A 20,996-nucleotide genomic window follows, 5' to 3' on the forward strand; every position below is an offset into this window, starting at 1 on the left:
GTTGTAACAACACAGCTAGCCTGTAGCACAGAATTTTTCACAATAATAGCACTACAGAATTACAGTGACAGATGTCAGAATTATCTTTCTCTGCTACCTACTGAGTCGAAAAAGAGTTTTCTGACTATATTTTTGATGAACAGGAGATCTTTGATATAAACACTAGGGGAAACTGGAAAGTGAACAAAATGAACTCAAGTTCTTTTTTCACAGATATTAACAACAAGCAAAGCAGTTTACAAAAAAAACCCCACCAAAATTATCCTATAAACAAATAAATGTCAAATCAATCATTTTTGAAGAAAATGTAGCTCATTTTCAAAAGTTCTGTTCGGTTTGTAACTAGACTTGAAAATATTAAAATAAACCAAACAGAGTCCCACATACTGGTTTGCTATACAGGTTGTGAAAAAAGCACTTCAAGTTTTAAGCTTAATGTTTCATTCTCTCACCTATTCCCAGAAAAGAAAAAGAAAAAAAGGGGCTCTTGCAAAAATAAACAAAACCTAAACCAACCAACTAACAAAAAGTAATCACATAAGAAAACCTTTCTCTTTTTGAGCACTTCACTTTAGTTGGTTCCATATTAGGGTAAGGTTTCTGTAGCAACACTCCCTAGGCTCTTCCTTTATCTTTCATTCTTCAGTCACCTCCATGTTTTTATCAAACAAGGCTACGTGAAGGCTTTCCTAACAAGTCGGGCTGAGTCAGAGGTAGCTTTAGGATGAAGTATACTTGACTATGGTGTGTGGTTAGTTCAAATGAACACGTTGTTCGAAAAGGGTTACAATACATAAAAATGCACAAAGAAAAAATGTACAGCCCTCACTGCCTTGCAGTAAGAGAAAATGTTTGAGAAACTCAGAGCAAACAGTGGAAGCCAGGAAAGAGGCACTGGCCCCATCCCCATGGGCTCCTTTAATGCCCCAGTTCAGGCTGGTTCTCCACGAAGGGGAGCACCCTGCTTACGTAGTGTGCAATGCCAAGGGACAGCAAAGCAATGACAAAGATCAAGAGCAACACCCTCCAGAAGCCCAGGTCCTCGACAAACTCCTGCCATGTGGTTCGGAAACTGGACAGGACTCCTTCCCCTTGCTGCAGGTTGGGATTGAGGAGAGAATGGCTTTCCATGGCACTCTCAGCTGTCTGCATGGTCTCCAGTTTTGAGTGAGTTCCTCTGTTAAACCCTTTTACCGCTTGTTCTTCCAAAGATTCCAGCAATCGGATGACATCTTTATTCACTCCTCTGCGCTATGCCAGAACCAAGGGTGTGGCACCTTGATGATTACAAATATCAATTTTGAGTCCATTGGAAACTAAGAATTGAATAGTATCCACATGGCCACACAGATGCAGGGCTGTGTTTCCTTGATAATCTGTGGCCAAAGATCAGCACCAAATTTATGCAACAGTGGGCAGATGTCAACGTTCCCTCTGGCTGCTGCGAGGTGAAGGTCTGTTCTGCCCCTGCTGTCACAAATATTTGCGTCAAAGCTGCTTTCCAAAAGCCTCTTGGAATAGTTAAAGTCTCCATCAATACAGGCTTGTAGCAAGGGCACATTAGTCTGAGATGAATCATTTAAAAAAACGTAGGACATTATTCTGATGGAGCGGATGGACTATGCGTAAGCCTGAAGATTATATCTTTCTTTCAGTGGTCAGCCAGCAGTTTCTCTGAATTCTTAAGAAGGTTCAACAGAATATCCAGAAACGTGACAGCAAGGATCTTTGACACGGTGGAGCAGAGGAAGCAGCCCCCCCTCCTTTTTTAAGATTATTTATTTATTTATTTATTTGAGAGAGAGAGAGAGCACAAGCAGGGGGAGTAGCAGGTAGAGGGAGAAGCAGGCTTCCCGCCGAGCAGGGAGCCCAATGAGGGACTCGATCCCAGGACCCTGGGATCATGACCTGAGCCAAAGGCAGACACTTAACAGACTGAGCCACCCAGGTGTCCCTGGATACTGAAATTCTAATTTTTAGATGAGAGGATTGATGCCCACTAACATGGAATAATTTGTCCAAGGTTACACAGATGTTGCTATTGGTTGAAAGAGGACTCACCTTGACTCTGCTTCTCCTAAATGAGACCATAGGCAATGGCTTCCAGTAACTGTTAAATGTAGGCATGCTCTATAGTGGTCTATATACCCTGCCTTATTATGTCTGGAGACAGAAGAGTGGAAAGAACACTCAGAGAGCCCATCCTATCTTATATGGAATGCAGATTAACTGACCACAGTTAGGGCCACCCCAAAGGGAAGCCCCTGTGAGAGCCACAGAGTCCTTAATCTCAGCTTTGCCACAAATGCTGGAATAGGACCTATTTTTTTTAAAGTTCTAATAATAATAAAGCTTTTATAATTTGATATCTTATTAAAAATTCACTTCTATCTCAACAAAGAAATGAGAAATCAAAACAATATGGTATTAACACAAAAACAGACACATAGATCAATAGAACAGAATCGAGAGCCCAGAAATAAATCTGCATGTATATGGCCAATTAATTTATGACAAAGGAGGCATGAATACACAATGGGGATAACACAGTCTCTTCAATAAATGGTGTTGTGAAACCTGGACAACTACATGCAAAAGAATAAAACTGTATCATTTACACCATACAGAAAACTAAACTCAAAATGGATTAGAGACCTAAATGCAAGACCTGAGACCGTAAAACTCTTAAAAGAAAATACAGGCAGCTATCTCTTGGACTCTGGCCATAGAAATATCTTTCTGGACATGTTTCCTTGGGTAAGAAACGAAAGCAAAGGGAAACTTTTTGGACCACATCAAACTAAAAAGCTTTTGCAAAGTGAAGGAAACCATTAACAAAACAAAAAGGCAACCTACTAAATTGGATATATCCATTAAGGGGCTAATTTCCAAAATATGTAAAGAACTCAACTAATAATACTACAACTCAACTAATAATAAATACTAAAAATCCCCCAAATAATTCACTTAAAAAATGGGCAGAAGACCTGAATAGACGTTTTTCCAAAGAAGAGATACAGATGGCCAACGGACACATGAAAAGATGCTCAACATCTCTAATCATCAGGGAAATGCAAATCAAAACTGCAATGAGATACCACTTCATACCAGTCAGAATGGCTAGTATCATAAGACAAGAAACAAATGTTGGTGAGGATGAGAGAAAAGGGAACCCTAGAACTCTGTTAGCAGGAGTGTAAATTGGTGCAGCCACTGTGGAAAACAGTATGGAGGTTCCTCAAGAAGTTAAAAATAGAAATACCATATGATCCAGTAATTCTGCTGGGTATTTACCCAAAGAAAACAAAAACTAATTTGAAAAGATATATGCACCCCTATGTTTACCGCAGCATTATTTACAATAGCCAAGATATGGAATCAAATAAGTGTTCACTGATAGATGAATAGGAAAAGAAGATGTGTTGTGCATGTGCGTGCGTATGCGTGTGTGCACACACACACAAATATGGAATACTACTCAGCCATAAAGAAGAATAAGATCTTGCTATTTTCGACAACATGGTTGGACCAAGAGGGTATTATGCTAAGTGAAATAAGTCAGACAAAGACAAATACTATTATGATTTCACTTATATGTGGAATCTAAAAAAACAAATGAACAAACAAACAAAAAACAGAAGTAGACTCATAAATACAGAGAACAAACTAGTGGTTGCCAGAGGGAGGAGGTAGGGGGTTGAGTGAAATAGGTTAAGGGGATTAAGGGGCACAGAAAAAGGTAAATGAGAAATCAAATTGCTTTATCTACATTTCATCTTTTGCTCTGGTTGAGAGATCTTATTTAAAGGTCAATGATTTGATTTTGGGGGGAATATTGTTTGTGAACATTTAAAAAAATCTTTTTTTAGAGAGACAGAGTGAGCCCAAGCGCAAGTGGCAGGGGTGGGGGAGAGAGCAAAAGGAGAAGGAGGGAGAGAATCTCAAAACAGTTTCCACACCCAGCACAGAGTCAGCTGCAGGGCTCAGTCTCATGGCCCTGAGCTCACGACGTGAGCCAAAATCAAGAGTCGGATGCTTAACCAAATGAGCCACCCAGGAACCCCTGTTTGTGAACGTTTAGAATATGACTATTAAAGACTCTTTCATCATGTTAAGAGGTTTAAATGGGCAAAACAAACTTTCATCTGAAGAGCTAGAACACAAAACTCCCCTTTATTATTCCTGGTGACAAATTTATCTTTGACCTCATCTCTCCCCTTCATTCTCTATTCTCTCCCCCTCATCTCTATATCCCCTTCATTCTCTACTCATTAAGTCCTTTATTTTCCTTTAAAATATCTCCTGTATCTGTCCTTTCCATTTTATTCTCATTGTGACCAACTATTGCTCATGTTGTTATCATGTCATCTTGAAATACTACAACCAACCTTTTGTTGGACTATTGGTCTTAAAAAAAAAACAGTCTGAAGTTATACAAAATTCAAACATTATGGGGATATAGTTTATCAAGTGCCTTTTTCAACAATGATTAAGATAATGGATTTTCACTCTTTAAACTATTAAAACAGTAGATTATATTTCAATTTTTAAAAATCTTATTAGAATCTTTTAATATAATTTTATGCTAATATAATATTAATATACTATTATTTGACTATATTTATAAATGATATTAATTTGTAATTTCTTTTCTTGTATTATTTTTGTTAGGTTTTGATATCAGAGTTATGCTAATTTAAAAATGAATTTGTATTCTTTATAACTTTTTGGATATATGGACTATAATTTAGCCCATATAAGTATTTGATTATATTTATTAAGGACTATACTCCTTAATTTAAAAAACACTGGAAATAAATTAGGAAACTTACTGTCTTTTTTTCCTCTGCTCTGAAAAAGCTTACAAAAACACAGGAATTATCTCCTGAGGTTTTTAATTCTATGAAAGTTTTGATATAATTTTCTCTAAAACCATTGACTGATCATGGACTGTTTTGGAATGGGGTTATATTTTGAATGACTTCTCTTCAATAGTTATTATCCTATTTAGGTTTTCTATCTCCTTTTGAGTCAATTTTGATAGTTGGTTTCCTGGGGAAGTGGCAGTAGCTTTTAGGGGATTCTTTTATACTTAAGAATAAAAAAGGCCACATCAATAAGAGAAAGGATAAAAACCTATGATCATTTCAATAGATGCAGAAAAAGCATTTAACAAAGTACAACATCCATTTATGATAAAAACCCTCAACAAAGTAGGTTTAGGGGGAACATACCTCAACATAATAAAGTCTATATGAAAAACCCACATCATACTCATTGGGGAAAAACCATTCAGGGAGAGCTTTTCCCCTGAAGTCAGGAATAAGCCAAGGATGTCCAATCTCACCACTTTTTTTTTTTAAAGATTTTATTCATTTATTTGACAGAGAGAGACACAGCGAGAGAGGGGACACAAGCAGGGGGAGTGGGAGACGGAGAAGCAGGCTTCCCGTGGAGCAGGGAGCCTGATGTGGGGCTCAATCCCAGGACCCTGGGATCATGACCTGAGCCGAAGGCAGATGCTTAACGACTGAGCCACCCAGCCGCCCCTCACCGCTTTTTAAAAAAAGATTTTTTATTTATTCATTTGAGAGAGAGCAAGCAAGAGCACGAGCAAGGGGAAAGTTCAGAGGGAGAGAGAGAAGCAGACTCCCAGCTGAGCAGGGTGCACAACTTGGGGTTCAATCCCAGGACCCCAGGATCATGATCTGAGCAGAAGGCAGACCCTTAACTGACTGAGTCACCCAGGTGCTCCCACTTTTATTCACCACTTTTATTCAACATAGTACTGGAAGTCCTAGCCATAGCAATCAGTCAACAGAAAGGAATAAAAGGCATCCAAATTGGTAAAGAAGAAGTAAAACATCACTCTTTGCAGATTACATGATACTTATTATATATAGAAAACCATAAAGACTCCACCAAAGAACTATTAGAACTGATAAATGAATTCAGTAAGGTCACAGGATACAAAATCAATGTATAGAAATGTTTTATTTCTATATACTAATAATGAAGGAGCAGAAAGGGAAATTAAGAAAACAATCCCATTTACAATTACACCAAAAATAGTAACATACCTAGAAAATAAACTTAATCAAAGAGGTGAAAGACCTGTACTCTGAAAACTATAAAACATTTATGAAAGAAATTAAAGATGACACAACCAAATGGAAAGATATTTCATGCTCATGGATTGGAAGAAAAAGTATTGTTAAAATGTCCCTAGTAGCCAAAACAGAATTAATGCAATCTCTATCAAAATACCAACAGCACTTTTCACAGAACTAGAACAAGCAATCCTAAAATTTGTATGGAACCACGAAAGATCCCCAATAGCCAAGTAATCTTTTTTTAAAATTTTTTATTGTTATGTTAATTACATACATTACATCATTAGTTTTTGATGTAGTATTCCATGATTCATTGTTTGTGCATAACACCCTGTGCTCCATGCACAACGTGCCCTCTTTAATACCCATCACCAGGCTAACCCATCCCCCCACCCCTCTCCCCTCTAGAACCCTCAGTTTGTTTTTCAGAGTCCGTCGTCTCTCATGGTTCATCTCCCCCTCTGACTTACTCCCCTTCATTCTTCCCCTCCTGCTATCTTCTTCTTTTTTTTTTTCTTAACATATATTGCATTATTTGTTTCAGAAGTACAGATCTGTGATTCAACAGTCTTGCACAATTCACAGCACTCACCATAGCACATACCCTCCCCAATGTCTATCACCCAGCCACCCCACCCCTCCCACCCCCCACCACTCCAGCAACCCTCAGTTTGTTTCCTGAGATTAAGAATTCCTCATATCAGTGAGGTCATATGATATATGTCTTTCTCTGATTGACTTATTTCACTCAGCATAACACCCTCCAGTTCCATCCACGTTGTTGCAAATTAGCCAAAGTAATCTTGCAAAAGAAAAACAAAACTGGAAGCATCACAATTCCAGACTCCAAGTTATATTACAAAGCTGTGGTAATCAAAGCAGTATGGTACTAGCACAAAAACAACAAACATCAATGAAAGAGAATAGGAAACCCAGAAATAAACTCACATTATATAGTCAATCTTTGACAAAGCAGGAAATAATATGCAATGGGAAAAAGACAATCTCTTCAACAAATGATGTTGGGAAAACTGGACAGCTACATGCAAAAGAATTTCCTTTCTTACACCATACACAAAAATAAACTCAAAATGGATTAAGGACCTAAATGTGAGACCTAAAACCATAAAAATCTTGGAAGAGAGCATAGGCAGTAATTTCTCTGACGTTGGCCCTAGGAACATTTTATAGATATGCCTCCAGAGGCAAAGGAAATAAAAGGAAAAATAAACTATTGGGACTGTATCAAAATAAAAACCTTCTGCATAGCAAACAAAGCAACCAACAAAAATAAAAGACAACCTACTGAATGGGAGAAGATACTTACAAATGACATATCCAATAAAGGATTAGAATACAAATTATATAAAGAAATTATACAATTCAACACTCAAAAAACAAATAATCCAATTAAGAAATGGGCAGGAAACATGAACAGACATTTCTCCAAAGAAGACATACAAATGGCTAGCAAACACCTGAAAAGATGCTTGACATCACTCATCATCAGGGAAATGCAAGTCAAAATCACAATGAGATATCACCTCACACCAGTCAGAATGGTTAAAATAAACACAAGAAACAACCAGTATTGGCAAGGATGTGGAGATAAAGGAACCCTTGTGCACTGTTGGTGGGAATGCAAACTGGTGCAGCCACTGTGGAAGACAGTATGGAGGTTTCTTAAAAAATTAAAAATAGAACTACCCATGATCCAGGAATTGCACTCCTGGGTCTTTACCCCCAAAATATAAAAACTCTAATTGAAAGGGATACATGCACTCCTATGTTTATTGCAGCATTATTTACAATAGCCAGGTTATGGAAGCAGCCTAAGTATTTATTGATAGATGAATGGATATGCTTGATCTTAGCCAAAAGGCTGAGAAGCGATTGATAGATGAAGAGGTGGTATGTATACATATATGTGTGTGTGTGTGTGTGTGTGTGTGTGTGTGTGTGTGTGTGTGTGTATAATGGAATATCATAAAAAGGGACAACATCTTGTCATTTGCAACAACAAGGATGGATCTACAGGGTATAATGCTAAGCAAAATAAGCCAGTCGGAAAAAGACAAATACTATATGATTTCACTCATATGTGGAATTTAAGAAACAAAACAAACAGGGGCGTGTGGGTGGCTCAGTTGTTAAGCCTCTGCCTTTGGCTCAGGTCATGATTCCAGGGTCCTGGGATCGAGCCCCGCATCGGGCTCCCTGCTCAGTGGGAAGCCTGCTTCTCCCTCTCCCACTGCCCCTGCTTGTGATCCCTCTCTCACTATCTCTCTCTCTCTGTCAAATAAATAAATATCTTAAAAAAAAGAAACAAAACAAACAAAAGAAAAAAGAAAAAAAGAAACAAACCAAAAAACATACTCTTAACTATAGAGAACAGATGATTTCCAGAGGAAAGGTGGGTGGGGGACGGATGAAATAGGTGAAGGGGCCTAAGAGTATACTTATCTTGATGAGCACTGAGTAATACATGGAATAGTTGAATCACTACATCATACACCTGAAATGAATATAATACTGTATGATAACTACATTGGGATTAAAAAAAAAAAAAGAACAACAAAAGCAAACACACACCCTTACCTGTAGTTTTCCCAGATTTTGGAGGTCCCAGAATTATAATCCTAATAGGCACAGTAGGCTTGGGTTTGGGTTGGCGGATATATTTGATTGGGTTCTTCATAAATTTTTCTTTAGTTTCCTTACTAGATAAAAAATAAATATACTGACGATGGATTACAGCATGGACTGGATTCTCTGAAGTTTCAATTGGTTTGATTGTCTCTCCTTCACTTAGCTGCAATATATACACAATTGAATTCATAGGTTTAAGTTATTCAGCATTTCCTCCAAATACATTTGAACAAATTTGTAAAATAAGAAAATCTTTCTTATAATATATAAGAAAACTAATTATAGCCAAATATTATTATTAAAGACTATGCAAAAAGAACTATTTTATACCCACATGCAATTGATGAAATCTTAACTAGCCTTCAGTTTATGACAATTATAGTTCTCCTACTTCATTTATAATGTATTTAGTGTATGTTTTTCCCAAGGAGTGTAAAGTTATTTGCATATATTCATATTTGCATATAAATATATTTGCATATATTATTGCATATATTTGCAATATATTCATATTAGTTATATGCAATATATATATGCATATATATTACATATATTCATATGCATTGCATATTGCATAAATGGGTCAATTTATCCTCACAAACAGGTCCATTCCTAAGATGGTGTTATGGATGGAAATGTGTTCCCCCCAATTCATAAGTTGAAGCCCTAACCCCCAAAGTGACTGTATTTGGAGATAGAGCCTTTAAGGAGGTAATTAAGGTTGAGATCATAAGAGTGGAGCCCTATCCGATAAGACTGGTGTCCTTATATGAAGAGGAAGAGACACCAGAAGTGCATAAGCACAGAGGAAGGGTCACGTGGGGACACAGTGAAAAGGTGATCATCTGCAAGCCAGGAAGAGAGGTCTCACCAGAAAACTATCCCTGCTGGCACCTAGATCTTGGATTTCCAGCCTTAGAACTGTGAGAAAATAAATTTCTGTTGTTTGAGCCACCACATCTGTGGTACTTTGTTATGGCAGCCTGAGTAAACTAATAGAGGTGGGGTCCTGGGTTATCTTTAGGGGCATACTGGTAGGACAAATTCCACAGGCGTCTCATCCACATTTTATATAGGCAAAATCCCACTCACATAGACATCAAGAGCAGTCGCAAAAGGGAAAAATACCTAAAAGCCTGCTTAAGGTATAGGTGTGGAATGGAGTGGGAGGAATGGTCCCACATATTTGCATTAGGTCAAGATGAGAACTGGGTAATTAATTGATGTTAGGTTTGGATATCTTTTTTTAGAGCATCAGATGGCCAAGAATCAGCCCATACTTGACAAAGTAGGTGTGAAGCAGTATGGTTCAATTTGCTCCTTTACCAGAGCTACACCTAGACAGTTGGCACAGGTCAATGGTATTGTCAACATCAACATTTTTGGGCTGGAGTAAATGCTAGGTATAAGAAGAACCTCAGGGGTGGCGTGGGAATGTCTGCTGTATGTCTTATATTTGGTAATAAAAAAAAAGCTGAAAGTCTAATGATTCCATTTCAAATTCCCAAATTGAGAGTCCTTACAGTAGTTTCTGCTATTGCTCAAAATACTTAGCATGTATCCTTTCTCCTCTGTAGGTCAGACTATGCATAGTGTCATTAAATCAGCAATATCAAACTGTCATGTACCCAGGGGCACCTGGGTGGCTCAGTTAGTTAAGGGGCTGCTTTCAGCTCAGGTCACGATCTCAGGGTCCTGGGATTGAGCCCCACATCGGGCTCCCCCCTGGCGGGGGGGGTCTGCTTCTCCCTCTCTCTACCCTCCCCACCGCTCATGCGTGCTCTCTCTCTCTCTCTCTCAGATAAATAAAATCTTTAAAAAAAAAACTGTCATGCACCCAGAAAGATTCCCAAATAGCCCTGAAAAATGCTTATTTAAATGCTTAAACCCTTCCTATGACCATGCACTCCTTTCTCCACAAGACGTTATTATATAGTACTAATTATGTTTGGACATGAGCCTTTTCTCCCTAAATAGGGTTCTGACTTTGTCTGCTTCTTCCCCTTTCTTTCTCATCTCAGAGATAAGGGCATGGCTATCTTTCAAAAACTTTCTAGGTGATTCTAATACATGCTTAACTCTATCCAATTCTCTATGGAGGGCACTGTCATATGTCTCTATATTCCAGCATGATATTTGAAAAGGTTTCTCTTGACATCCTACCGCTAAGATAAAGAAGATGGCACAATTAAGTAGAACTGAAATTGATTGTGTCAATATCAACCAAGAAGGAAATTTCAGGTAAATGCACATGGCTCCATTCTGGATCCCATCTTCTGAAATACTTTTTATCAGTGACCAATAATAGTAATACATATTAATAACAACTATAACTTTCATCGAGCACTACAAAAAGCCAAACACTCTTGTAAGCACTTTACAGCAATTAACTCATTTAATCATTGTAACAATATTATAAGGTAGGGACTATTCTTATTCCCATTATGCAAATGGAAATGACTCAAAGAGGTTAAGTAATTTGTCCAAGGTCGGTCATCTAATAAGTAGTGGTTTTGAACTGAGGCAGTCTGGATACAGAGGCCATGATCTTCTCCACTGTGCTATATCAACGATGGAAATAAAAAGGTACATGGGCCAAGTGAGCAGGTCACTATTACATGACATTTTTTAATTGTCTTTATAACACTTAATATTATCTCTCAAGAACATATTCGTTTGTTTACTTATTTATTGCCTAGCCTCCCTCCCCAATCCAACTAGAATATAAGCTAGAAGACGAAAGAAACCTTGTCTGTTTTGTTCACTATTCTATTCCCAGGGACTAGAATAGTGGCTGGCATATTCTTGGTTGAGATTTGTTGAAAATCATCCCACATTTGGGGTTACTGAATTCTAACTGGATTAAATCTGTTTGTCCACACTGCATAAAAATATGGTCCTTACAAATGCTTGTTATGAATATCATTGTCACATTTTGTATTGTGTCTCACACTTTCCAGAGGACTTTATACTCTTGTATTTGATCACAGTGGCCTGGGGGCATTATTCTTTCATCTTAAAGGTAAGGAACCAGGCAAGGTCTTAGTATAGGGTCTGAGACACTGGGTCCATTAAAGAATCAAAGAGATTAAATGACTTGCCTAAAATTAGGTGGCAAATTAGTCCTGGAGCTCAGGCCTTTAGATGTGTGGTTTGAAAATATTTCCACTACCCATCTTCAGCTACAAAGTAAAAGCCAAGTTGGAATTGTGTTATCTCTACAGAAATAGATGAAAGAGATTAAACCCTTTGATTACCATTCGTACTTCAGAAAAATAAAACAATCACATATTTTTATAGCTAGTTAAGAGTACTGTATAATGCTTACAATTTTTGAAATTATCCTCTGTCTTCTTCTTAGACATACTTAAAAAAAATAAAAGAAAGAACACAGCTTTTAGACGCATTTGCTGATATTACCTTTACGGGGTCCCAGTAGCCAAATGCGCTTACATACTTATAGGTATAGCTAAGCATTTTCTGGGCAAGGTGTGATGCTATTGGATAACATTTTTCAAAAATGCTCTCACGATTCTCCACCAGTGGTTTCAGTTTCATATTCATATTATATTGTACAATGTGGATTTTTTGAGCTCCATTAATGAGAATCACTGGGATCAAAAGCTTCTCAAATTCATCCTGATGAAAAAAAATCATAAAACCAAATATTTTTAATGGGATGAAGTCTGGTCACAGCATAGACATTGCTGGTGAGTGACTGCTTCAGTCATGAGAACAAATATTTTTCAGCTTCTGAGTGGCTGCATATTGGCAGCTAAAACTTTTGACTCTATGTGGCTTCCATGTTGCCCTTGATTTATTAATTTGTTTTCATAATTGTAAGTGGTGCTGGCTAAAGGGAAGACAGCCCTAAAGTATGCATTTCTTTTGAAATGTTAAAAAGAAACTAAGACATAAACCAAATTGCATTTGTTCCATTCTCAAATGTTACATTTTGAATTATGAAAAATGAAGGAAAAGTAATAACCTGTATTACTTGTAAATTACTCATATCTGCTTCAAATTTTTCTCCCAGTTCACCTCTCAGGCGCTCAAGTGCATCAATTTCCTGTTCTTCATCTTCCTCACTCATCACTTCCTCATCTTTTGGAAATTCATCTTCAAGGATGTTGTCAATATCATCTTCATCTTCTTCAGGCTCTTCTTCACTGAAGTCTTCACCTTTTTTACCAATCTAAGGAAGAAAATACTCTCTTTTACTACATATCTAAAATATGCAACAAATGACTCTGCTAACTAATCATTTGGAATATTTTATGTAACTGGATATTGGTTGGTATGGCATTGCAACATTCATTTAGTGACATAGTAAAATTTTAGATATCTGGCACTCAGAAATTTAATTCCTTCAAGTCTCTGACACCATACTGATCCCATAATGAATACATAAACAAGATATTAAATGCTATTTATTCTTATGGTTGTGAGAAATTTACATTTGTTTATTTAGAGTTTTAATTTTAATTCCAGTTAATTAATATAGGTTATGTTAGTTTCAGGTGTACAATATAGTGAATCAAAAATCACTATTGGGACGCCTGGGTGGCTGAGTTAAGCGTCTGCCTTCAGCTCACGTCATGATCCCAGGGTTCTGGGATTGAGCCCCACATCAGGCTCCTTACTCTTCCGAAAGCCTGCTTTTCCCTCTGCCTGCTCTGCCTGCCACTCCCCCGATTGTGCTCTCTCTCTCTCTGACAAATAAATAAAATCTTTAAAAAAGAAATCACTATTCATACATCACCTGGTGCTCATCACAACAAGTGCGCTCCTAATCCTCATCATCTAATTAACCCATTCTGCCACCCATCTCCACGCTGGTAACCCTCAGTTTGTTCTCTATGATTAAGGGGAAAAATGAAGGGGGGGAAATTGGAGGGGGAGACGAACCATGAGAGACTATGGACTCTGAGAAACAAACTGAGGGTTCTGGGGGGGCGGGGGGGAGGGGTTAGCCTGGTGATAGGTATTAAAAAGGGCACCTATCGAATGGAGCACTGGGTGTTATACGCAAACAATGAATCATGGAACACTACATCAAAAACTAATGATGTAATGTATGGTGATTAACATAACATAAAAAACAAAAGTCTGTTTCTTCTTCTTCTTCCCCCACCTCCCCAGGTGGTTGATACCTTCATTGCTTTCGAGGTGGGGGGCTCAGGAGTTCTTGGTGGGGCGCCAGCTTCCTCTTCACTATCACAGGCTTCTGGTGCTCAGGATGGCACTGGCTCTGCAAATGGCAGCCATGTGCAGATCCAGGCGGTACTTGGTTCTTGTGGATCATGTGCCTGATGCTGGGGATGGGGGCCCACACATTTTTGTTGATGATGATCCACATGTAGGAGGTGGTGGGTTTTCACTGGCCAGATCTCTGCTTCCTGACCACCACTACACCTTTGTGGTGGGCCGGTGGCTTCACACCCACAGCCCGTGGGTGTGAAGGAGTTATGAGCCTTCAGGTTATTGGGCTGGGCACTGTGTGTCTGCTTGTTCCTCTTGATCAGGAAGCCAGAGCAAGTTCCACAGGACCATCCATTGCAGGTGGGTGGACAGGGAGCCTCTCACTACCGCCATGGAAGTCGGAAAGAGCAAGAGTCTGTTTCTTTATTTGTCTCTTTTTTTTCCTTGCTCATTTGTTTTGTTTCTTGAATTTCACATATGAGTGAAATCATATAGTATTTGTCTTTCTTGACTGACTTATTTCACTTAGCATAATACCCTCTAGCTCCCTCTTCATTAACAATATTTAACTCAAAGAGAATAAATCATTCACTAGCTGTGTTAGCTTGGACAAGATCAGTTTCCTCATCTGTAAAATAGGAATAATAAAAGTACCTATCCCACAGGGATGGTGGGAGCATTAAATTACTTAATACATGCAAAACCTTACTTAGAAAAGTATTGGTCACATGGTAAGCATGAAATGATAGCTATTATTGTTATTATTGTGCCATTATAGCTATTATTTGTTACTTTGTATAAAGCATGCTAACAGAACAGTATATGCCCTTTAGGAGTTTATAGCCCATCTGAAGAAAGAAGAATAATACATAAACGATTATTAAAGACCATGGCAGGATATTGGCACTAAGTGGTGCTGTACAGGCTTTAATATGTATCCCTCCTGCACTGCCTCCACACTCTTCTCCCTGAAGTATTCCTTCTATCAATTCGAGCACTGCCTTCCAGTTGGAAACCTGGAAATTTTCCTAACTCCTTGTTCTCCATAATTGCGCGTCGAGTTTCCAAGGACCGTAATCCTAAACAGTGCCCTAGACTATCTCCTTTCCAGTACCGCCCCACGGTCGCCCTTTCATTATCTCTTGCCTGCAATCTCCTGCTTAGCTCCCTGTTTCCTAATCTTCCTACTGATTAGACCCTGGTTCCTTTCAAGAGCACCTAGAGCTGGGAGTTGATCTTGCATGTGCAAGGAGTAAGATGAGAGGATAAGGTCCCTTCTTGCTCTGTGCCCAGGCTCCTCTCTCCCCAAAAGGAGTTTGCCTGTGGGGCAGTGTTTTTCAGTTCTGGTTCTTTTTTATTTGAATTTTGAAACCATTTGGTTCTCTTACTACTTTTTTCCTTACACTTTGACAAAAAAAAAAAAAAATCCTGAGATTTGATTTTCTAAGGATCATTGGAAGTATGTTGGGATGAGTCCACACTACAAACTAGGGACAGCTCAGTTCTAAATGAATTTGTACTCACCTCTCTTGGCTCTACTTAATAGCTCTTCCAACTTGTTTGTTAATTTAAAAAACTATATCAGTTTAAAAATAGATTCATTTTGTGGTGCCTGGGTGACTCAGCTGGTTGAGCGCCTGACTCTTGATTTCAACTCAGGTCATGACCTCAGGGTCATGGGATTGAGCCCCAAGTCAGGCTCTGCACTCAGCTTGGAATCTGCTGAAGATCCTCTCTCTCTCTCTCCCTGCCCTCTCTCTCTAAAATAAATAAATAAAATCTTTTTAAAAGATGAAAAAAATAAAAACAGATTCATTTTTGCTACAGGATAAAATTATAAAGCATTATATAGGGTAAAATAATTTCCCTATTTCCCATCTCTATTTCCACTTTCCTACCAAGAAATAATTTTGGTTAACAATTTGGTTAAGATCCTTTTAGATGTTTACACCCCACACACCCCCACACACAGAAAATTATATTTTACACATAAATGGGATCATTCTATATTGTACAACTTGCTTTTTAAAAATATAATTAAGCAGTGCTTTTAAATTTCCTTCCATATAAAAACATACATTTCATTATTCTTATTTAGCCATTTTTGCATTAAAAAAATTTTTTTTTGCTTTTTGTTTTTTTTAAGATTTATTTATTTATTTGAGAGGGAGAGAAAGCAAGTGCACGGGGCGGGGGGTGGGGGGGGAAGAGGGAGACCGAGAGAGAAACTCTAAGCAGAGTCTGCGCTGAGCACGTGGAGCCCGATGTGGGGCTTGATCTCAAGGGCCCAAGATTATGACCTGAGCTGATACCATCAGTCAGAGGCTCAACTGACTGCGCCACCCAGGAGCCCTTTTATGGGTTTTTTGGTCATTCTATGGAAATCGGTTTAGGAAATAACAAATTAAACAGTGAAAGGTAGACTCTTCTGACCCTTGTGATAGTTGTTTTCTCTCTCATACTAGTGATGATGAGGAATTTAGCTAACTTATATTTCTCTTTCTTTCTCTTCTGCCTATTCCCCAGTGTTAGTCATATTTTTAATTCTTTAATTCTACAACTGAGTGCCTACAACTTTATTATTCTATTTTTAATTTTTTCTAGATTTTATTTATTTGACAGAGAGAGATAGCACAAGCAGGGGGAGCTGCAGGCAGAGGGAGAGGGAGAAGGAGGCTCCCCACTGACCAAAGGGCTGGATGTGGGCTCCTGGGCTCAACGTGGGGCTCAATCCCAGGACCCTGGGATCATGACCTGAGCAGAAGGCAGACGCTTAACCGACTGAGCCACCAGGCACCCCTGAGTTATCATTTTTAGATGTGTGTTTTGATTCTCCACAATTCAAGAGAATGTCCTTACTCTTTTCACTTGGGTTTCCAAATTTTTGTCTCCAATATTTCTACATTTACATTTGTCTGTAACTGTATTTAAGTATTTAGTGCTTCATGTAGAAATTGATTCTAAGAATTGGAAGCAAACTTTTGATTGACTCTAAAAATTGAAACCCAATAAACAGCACCAGCCATATTTTAATTACATAACCCTTATTCACTACAGCTACAGATAGTGACACTGGGGATACAACCCTGTATCAGCAAATGTGCACCATTCTGAAGTATCAAGGTCAAACATTATATTTTCTTATTACGTAAAATCATGCATTTTAATTTGCCCCATATGTGGATAATGCTTTTTTTTTTTTTTTTATCTCTCCCCTACCCCATATTTCTGGTTTGGTTTTGTTTTTTAGATGGAAGAAGAATTATTCACAAAATCAAGTGGCTACTTTTTTCAGGAAGAAAATATAAAAAGCTAATTTTCAAAGATCTTAAATATCTAAAAGTGTTTCCATTTTATCCTCATACATTATAAATAGTCAAAAATCATTTTCACTCAGAATCTTGAAGGCATTGTCTTTGTCTTCCAACATCTAGTACTGTTGGTGAGAAGTCTGATACAAATCTTATCCACATTTCTTTGTAGGTATCTTTTCTTCATTTTAGAAACACTTAAAATCTCTCTATAATGAGCACTCTCAAATTTCATGAGGATGTATCTAATGTACATCTCTTTTAATTTGTTCTGCTCAGTATTCATTGAGCCCTTTGAATTTGAAGATCCTCTGCTTTCTTCAATACTGGGAACGTTTCTTTCAATATTTTTAAGATTATTTCCTCCTATATTGTCTCTTTCTCTCTCTCTTTTTTTTTTTTTTTGAATGCCTATTGGATGTTGACCCTCCTGGATTGACCCCACATATCTCCATTTTTTTCTTTCATATTTTCTATCTCTTGTGTTTTTGTTCTATATTTGAGAAACTTTTTTGACTTTTCCTTCTAATCTTTTTATTCAACTTTTAACTAATTTACATTATATAGCTTCCATGAACTCTTTTTTGCTCTGATTTTTCATAACGTCCTGTTTTTGTTTTCTGGATAAAAGTTCTTGAATTTTCTGAGGGAGATTGGAATTTTTTTTAATGTTTAGTAAGGTTTTCTGAATTGCCTATTCATTTTAGGGTCAATTGTTCTGTTTGCTCATCTTGCTGCTCCTTTGTATTGAAAATTTTTCTCAAGTATATGGTAATCGTTGGTTGTTCATTCATTTTTGTGAATGGAGGACCAAGTTGATTAATTCAGAGCAACTGCAAGCTCTGGGTATGTGAGCAGGGCAGGTTGTATTGTGCTTCCATTTGAATGAGATATGAGAATGAGAAGAGGCAGGCAGGATGGATCTTGCTCCAAATGATGGAGGGCACCAACCAACATTCCGTGGCACCTATCATCTTCAAGATGGACTATTTAATTACTTCAGAAATTATTTGCCTTTTTTTCTTCATGGGGGCAAATGTCATTGTTAATAAGGAGCTGTGGTGGCAACCTTAAATAATTTTTGTGCAATTAACTTTCCTGGACTTTCTAGATAATTGAATTATAGGCACATAATGAGTTCTGTCCTTACAGAACTTTTCAACATGTATGCTATTTTTTTTCTTATTATGTTGCTTTTGCTAGTTCCTTAAGTACAATGTTGAATTTTTTAAAGGTTAATATCTTAAAAATCTCCACAGGTTAATTCTTTGTAAGAAAAAAGCTTTTATTTTTCCATAAATGGCAATTTGATCTTTTGAAACAGTGCTGATATATTACACTTTTTAGGCCTTAGGTTAGTAGATACATGTTCTAAAATTCACGGTCTCAGAGATCTGCCTCCAGTATAAAGGAATAAGTTAATTTAGTTTCTAGCTGATAATAACCATAAACCATGAAGAGTACACCTTCTCCCCCCCCAAACACATTTTATCTCACTCATTTAAGGGGCTGAGAGTAAACAAAGGCAGATTTTGGAAAACAGTAAAAATTTGAATGAAGCAGCTGGGTTAGGATGAGTTCTCTGATTTTGTGCATTTGCTCAGAGGGCAGCCTCCATTACAGTGGTGGTGGCACAGGGTGACTAAAACTCTGATAGGAAGCTTGGTGTCTTTCCATCTGGGGCAACCAGGGGAAGGAGACACAACCAGGGCACTGAAGAGTGAGGGTAAACTTCAGAGTTGAGAGAACTGGAGAAGGGAACAACAAATTTAGTTTGTAAAGAGTGTCCATGTCTCTGAATCATGCACATATGGGCTATTTGAGAACAGTATCAATTGAACTGCCACCCATTGCCAGTAGGACAGAGTTGGCAGGTTTAGTCTTACCAAATAAATTGCCTGCTAAAACAAAAACACCAGCCTTCTCTGGAGGTATATAACAGAGTTCAGAATTTCCAGAACATAGCATTCATAATTCTAGGATATAATCCAAAATTATTCAGAATATAAAGGATCATGAGACATGACCCATTCTCATAAGAAAAGATATTAAATACCCACTCTGGGTATTAGAGTTACCAAACAAGAACTTTAAAGCAGTTGTTATCCCTATGACCAATGAGGAAAAGGAAAATACATGAAAAGATAGGAAATCCCAGGAGGGAAATAAAAATATAAAAACAAATCAAATGGAAATTTTAGAACTAAAAAATACAGTATTTGAAATTATAAAAGATATCAGATGGGTTTAGTAGACTGGAAATGACAGAGGGAAGAATCAGTGAATTTGAAGATAGATCAAAAGAAATGCTCAAACTTGAGAAAAAAGACTGAAAAAATGAACAGACCCAAGATCATGTGGAACAATAGTGAATGATCTAACCTATGTGAGACTGACTTTCAGAAGGATACAGAGAGCAAATAGAGCAGAAAAAGTGTTTGAAGAAATAATGTCCAAAGTTCTCCCAATTTAGCAAAAGACAAATTTATAGATTAAGAAAGCTTAGTGAACCCCAAACTAGATAAATATGAAGAAAATGACATGTAGCCATATCATAATCAAACTATTGAAAAGTCAAGATCATGAAAACAATCAAGAAAAATCATACAGGAAAACAATCAAATGACCACATTCTTCTCATCCCTCTGGTTTCCATCACACCACAGGAATGAATGAAGAGCAACAGAAATGGTAAATATCTGGATAAATGTAAAAGACTTTTCCTCTTAAAATTTTTAAAATACATATGACTGTTTAAAACAAAAACTATAATTTTTTTCTTATGGAGTTTGTAATATATTTGGTTGTAAAACAAATAACTAGAGCATAAAGGGTGTTGGTGGAGTGTGGGCGGGTGTAAACTGACTTCTACAGTCATAGGTTTCTAGGATATTACATGGAATGATATTGACTCTAAGTAGAGTGGGAAAAGTTAAGGATGTATATGTAATCGAGAGCAACCACTAAAAAAAGATACATAGAGGTATAACTAAAAAGCCAATAGATAAATAAAATGGATTTCTAAAATACATCAAACAATCCCAGAGATGGCTGGAAAGGGAAAAGAGAAAACAAAGACAACAAACAGAAAACAAAATTCACGGTCTCTGAGAAATAGGACTAGATTTGGGGTAAGCTCTCTCATAACTTTCTGTCAGTAGGGGAAGGGAGGAGCAGGGCTACAGCTGAGTAGAAGTTTATGTCAGGAGGGTGACGGAGATTATACTCGGAATGCTTACAACTAGAGAAGAAATGGAAAGAGGAGAGGTGCAAGACTTGTCAGAGTTCTGAGGCTTCCCAATACAGACGCATGTTAAGCAGACCCTAGATTTCCTTACTACACCTAGTTGTTTTCCAAATATGGACTTTTTGAGACACTATTCCAAACTATTTGTTTTTCAAGCCTGAACACTCAATCCAAGGGAGGTGATGGGGGAGATGGGTGAAACAGGTGATGGGGAGGGATTAAGGAGTGCACTTGTGATGAGCACCGGGTGTTGTATGGAAGTGTTCAATCACTACATTGTACATTTAAAACTGATATTACACTGTATGTTAACTAACTGGAACTTAAATAAAAACTTAAAAAACTCAATCCCCAACCTGTACACCCCATACACACCTTTGTTTTCTGTTCCATCCCACAGAGCTCTCTGCACATAGACCTTTGGGCTTATACACTCTGCCTTCTTCCTAGAAGGCCTCAGGGATGGTCTTGTCC

At 37.7% G+C, this 20,996-nt stretch overlaps 1 protein-coding gene and 2 pseudogenes across 1 annotated transcript in view; all 3 read right to left on the reverse strand.

Annotated features, from left to right (window-relative positions):
- Positions 1–20,996, reverse strand: part of AK9 (adenylate kinase 9) — a 128,050-nt gene that overhangs the window by 15,066 nt on the left and 91,988 nt on the right. Inside the window, exons 28-30 of the mRNA XM_025859292.2 lie at positions 12,751–12,957; positions 12,183–12,401; positions 8,712–8,925 (exon numbers count right to left, since the gene is read on the reverse strand). Of these exons, the coding sequence (XP_025715077.1) occupies positions 8,712–8,925; positions 12,183–12,401; positions 12,751–12,957 (640 nt within the window). The remainder of the gene's footprint in view (positions 1–8,711; positions 8,926–12,182; positions 12,402–12,750; positions 12,958–20,996) is intronic.
- On the reverse strand, positions 919–1,748 carry LOC112817080 (ankyrin repeat domain-containing protein 46 pseudogene; annotated as a pseudogene).
- Positions 13,918–14,357, reverse strand: LOC112819404 (large ribosomal subunit protein eL28 pseudogene; annotated as a pseudogene).

This window comes from Callorhinus ursinus, unplaced genomic scaffold, assembly GCF_003265705.2.
Source record: "Callorhinus ursinus isolate GAN/ISIS: 27379988/994484 unplaced genomic scaffold, GSC_fseal_2.0 scaffold6, whole genome shotgun sequence".
In the NCBI taxonomy this organism is placed as follows: domain Eukaryota; kingdom Metazoa; phylum Chordata; class Mammalia; order Carnivora; family Otariidae; genus Callorhinus; species Callorhinus ursinus.